The 3,789-nt window shown below is 41.4% G+C and overlaps 1 protein-coding gene across 1 annotated transcript; it reads left to right on the top strand.

Annotated features, from left to right (window-relative positions):
• Nucleotides 1-1,915: 1,915 nt before the first annotated feature.
• Nucleotides 1,916-3,789, top strand: LOC143290177 (histone H5-like). The gene has a single exon (XM_076599491.1). The coding sequence runs from the start codon at nucleotides 2,020-2,022 to the stop codon at nucleotides 2,587-2,589; it is 570 nt and encodes a 189-aa protein (XP_076455606.1). The 5' UTR covers nucleotides 1,916-2,019; the 3' UTR covers nucleotides 2,590-3,789.

Below are 3,789 nucleotides of genomic sequence, written 5' to 3'. Positions count from 1 at the left end.
GATATTCAGTGCAGTTGACTCGGCTGTAACACCGCCTCATTTTTTTTTTTTTTTTCCTCGTCGTCTTTTTATTTCAGAACACTTGATTATGTTTTCCACTGAGAAGGCTAAGTGTTTTTTTTCCATCATTATCTCGTACTGTATCAAGTACTTCGACATTCAGTTGTAGTTCAAGTTGACCTGTTCATTCTAAAAAAAAAAAAAGAAATCTTAATGAGTCGTAAACATGTGAATGTTTCAAGTGCACGGGCTTGTGTGCACGCACTGTGCATTGTGTTGCAATACAAGAGCCTCGTGATGTGCTTTACGCAGTGTGCTAAAGAATACCAACAGGCAGGTTGACGGCTGACGTTTCGGCAGTGATTCAGCAATGCACCGCAGCCAAGTACATGTGCAGTTTTTGCTGCTCCTAACAACTGCAATGCCAGAGCGTTTTGCCACGTTTGTTCAGTAAAAGAGATTCGTACATATTTAAAAAAAAAAAAGATTAGAAAACAAACAAATAAGCGAGAATGAAGTGACTTAATTAGGCTTAAACATCTGCCTCAGCTCACACACAGCAGTTTGTGAGTGACGTAAGCTTGTCGTCTGCAAGCAAACTGCGGGTGATCAAATTTTCACTCCCAGCTCGATCGCCAATTTGACCACACAGAACGAATATTAAGTTTGCGAATGTAAGCAGTTCCATTCTTCTCACTGTCTTCTGATTAACTGGATGACGTGCGAGTAAAAAAATGATATGAAGGAGTGTAACACAGCGCAAAATTAAACAATCGTTTGTGTGGGACTCTCTCCTCAAAACGCACACAGCCAGCTAGCTGAAAATAGGTCAGAGGCAGCGAGTTTCGAAACGTTAAACATCTAGCACCGTTTCCCCCCACATTACATGCATCATTCATTAAGAATGACAGTAAGCTTGTCAAATAAAAGATAATGAAGAATAAATCATTTTAATTCCCAATCTAGAGGCGCATGTTCCCGAACGAGTTTGAAAAAGTGGTGACCCAGCCTTGGGTCAACATTCCCGCGACGCCATTTCTTTGTGATGTTTTTTCTGTTGACTGAAAACACACGAAAACACACCCAGCAGCACCGTTAGCTAACAGCCACTCCCGTATTTTAGCTTCTTAAGTCGATAAAGGAAAGCTTGGCAGATGTTTGAAGATAGAATAGTGGCACTCTCAAGTGTAATTAGAAAGCGAAGGCTTCAATGTCCTGACCGACATCCCTTCTGTGCTATTTCTGTTCTGTACTTGCTCGACAGGCCTCGACATTTTATTCCATTGCTCAGAAACGGCACACATTATATTTGTAATATAAATCAGTTTCACGATTTATAAACTTACAGATTAAAGTGCCGTTGTTAGTATCTCTGTGTCGCGCGCATATCTATGTAAATTTTGCCCAAAAGTGTGTTTGTTTATAATCAGCTCAACAAAATATGGCGACCCGTTTCTCCATTTGTGTTTCTTGCCTTGAAAAGAACGGCTTTTTTGGGTTGTAAAAACGTTTATGAAGCATGTTTATGCCTAAAAAACTGTAGAATAGAAAACAATGTATTTATTCAGACAGAAAAAGTGACACCCGGAGCATGTTTATGGGTTGTTCGTGACAAAATTAAGTGACGGTCCTGTCAAAACATTACCCACTCCGTCAACAAAATCAGGGATATTTCAAAATCAAAGCAATCACATGCATTTATACGTTGAAGGCAAATACTTTGAATCCAGCTTTATTGATTTCATGCAAAAAACGGGCAAACAATCGGTCAGATTTAGAGAAAACAGGGTGATAACGAAGGGTAGAAAACACAACTTCAGCGGCGAAAGGCCCGCGCAGCCACAGGTTGGCCGCATTTGAATGTTGCTGTCTTTGCGGTCCGCTTCTCCGTATGACTATCGCTGCACGCGCTCGCGTTCCGCAGTCCTCGCTTGCACCTCGTACAGACAAAGTCGCACAGTGCAGAAGCAAGTGTTAATAGTTATTGTTTTGCGTAGAACTATCGCATAAAGCATCAACATGTCCGACGATGCAGCAGCTCCGGCCCCGGCCCCCGCCAAATCGCCCAAGAAGAAGGCTTCCAAGCCAAAAAAGCCGTCCAACCACCCGAAATACAGCAAAATGATCCACGATGGTCTGACTTCGCTCAAGGAACGGGGAGGGTCCTCTCGCCAAGCGTTGCTCAAGTACATCATGGCAAACTTCAACGTGGGCAAGGACGAGAAGACGGTCAACAATCACCTGAAGCTGGCCCTGCGGGCGGGAGTGAAGAACGGAACCCTGAAGCAGTCCAAAGGCACGGGAGCCTCGGGCTCATTCAGACTGGGAGACAAGGCAGAGAAGCTGGCCAAGCCCAAGACAAAGGTGAAGAAACCCAAGGCGGCCAAACCCAAGACCCAAGCCAGGGCCAAGAAGCCCAGGGGGAAGAAACCAGCGGCCAAGAAGGCCAAACCCCCAGCCAAGGAGAAAGGCAAGAAGGCGAAATCACCGGCCAAGAAAACTTCGACCAAAGCCAAGAAGGCGTCACCAAAGAAGGCAGCCAAAAAGTCGCCAGCCAAAAAAGGATCAAAGAAGGCAGCGAAGAAGTAACTTTGCAGCAGTATTGTGGACATCTGTGACTTGACATTAACAGACCCTTAAAGTGTGATATATTATGTGCACTGTGAAGTCAACACTCAATCAACCATTGGATATTCTCATGCTGGAATGTTATTGGTGTCGACTGCAGTGAACATTGACAAAGTGTAAAACTCAAGAACTGAACTTTGCCTCTTTTCCAGTCGGACAGTGCTGATCATTCATGGACGAGTGCACACAGGTCTACTGACACATGTACACACACACACACACACACACACACACTGATTGGAATCAAAGAACCGTGAAATGTGTGACTGAAGTGCATTTTGGAACTGCATACTTGTATTCAATGGGCTGTGTTTTTAAGGCAAGTAATGGTTCACAGTAAGCATAACATTTCAACGGAATATTATTTTGTCTCCACATAAGCTTAGTAATGTTGAAGGTTTCATTAGTATTCATATCGGAGTATTTGTCATTGATCTTTTCTGTAGCATTACGTGTTTGATGTTTCATCAACTGTTATTCATAGACATAATAGTGATAAGTAGAATGAAGTGTTAGTGGAGGTAACAGCTTTTCAAATTGTATTTAAGAAGGTACATTTTCACATTTTTTAATATATACATGCACACGCACACACACACACACACACAGAGTCTCTCCCCCTCTTTCTCTCTGTATTATATGTGCAGGATGCACAATATTATAGCATCACTCATTGTGTGTACTGTGTATCATAAAGTTATGCATTTATTTTGCCCACCTTACTGACCCATTGAAACATCTGAATCTTGGACATAAAATTATATTTTGTTAATGAGACTTCAAAAGCCAGTGATTACGATTTATGATTACACCATCATAATGTTTATCATAAATAGAAAATAAAAGTATTCTAACTAGTTATGATATTTTGTGACATTCTGACTAGTAGATATAGCTTGTGAAATTCACATATCTATATTTGTCTTTAAATATTATTGGTATTTTTTTTAAAACAGTATTTGTAGTAATTATTATGGGATCTGTGGCATGCATCCTTCAGAATACAGTAGTATTCCTGTGCATTGTCACTCATTTGTTTTGTTCACACAACTGTGTACTTGGTAGCCTTCAGTGAAGTGTAACTATTGATGTGTGTGGCATTCATGCAGGCAGCATTGAGAAGCGGGCAGGAACAAAAAAAACAAAAACAAAAAAAAACAA

The sequence above is a fragment of the Babylonia areolata genome, chromosome 1 (genome assembly GCF_041734735.1).
Source record: "Babylonia areolata isolate BAREFJ2019XMU chromosome 1, ASM4173473v1, whole genome shotgun sequence".
Lineage (NCBI taxonomy): Eukaryota > Metazoa > Mollusca > Gastropoda > Neogastropoda > Buccinidae > Babylonia > Babylonia areolata.
Note: the sequence above shows the minus strand (reverse complement) of the source record. Positions and strands in the feature narration are given on the sequence as shown.

What these genes read in the sequence shown, in the direction of transcription:
- LOC143290177 (XM_076599491.1), top strand. Translation starts at nt 2,020, where the DNA reads ATGTCCGACGATGCAGCAGCTCCGGCCCCGGCCCCCGCCAAATCGCCC.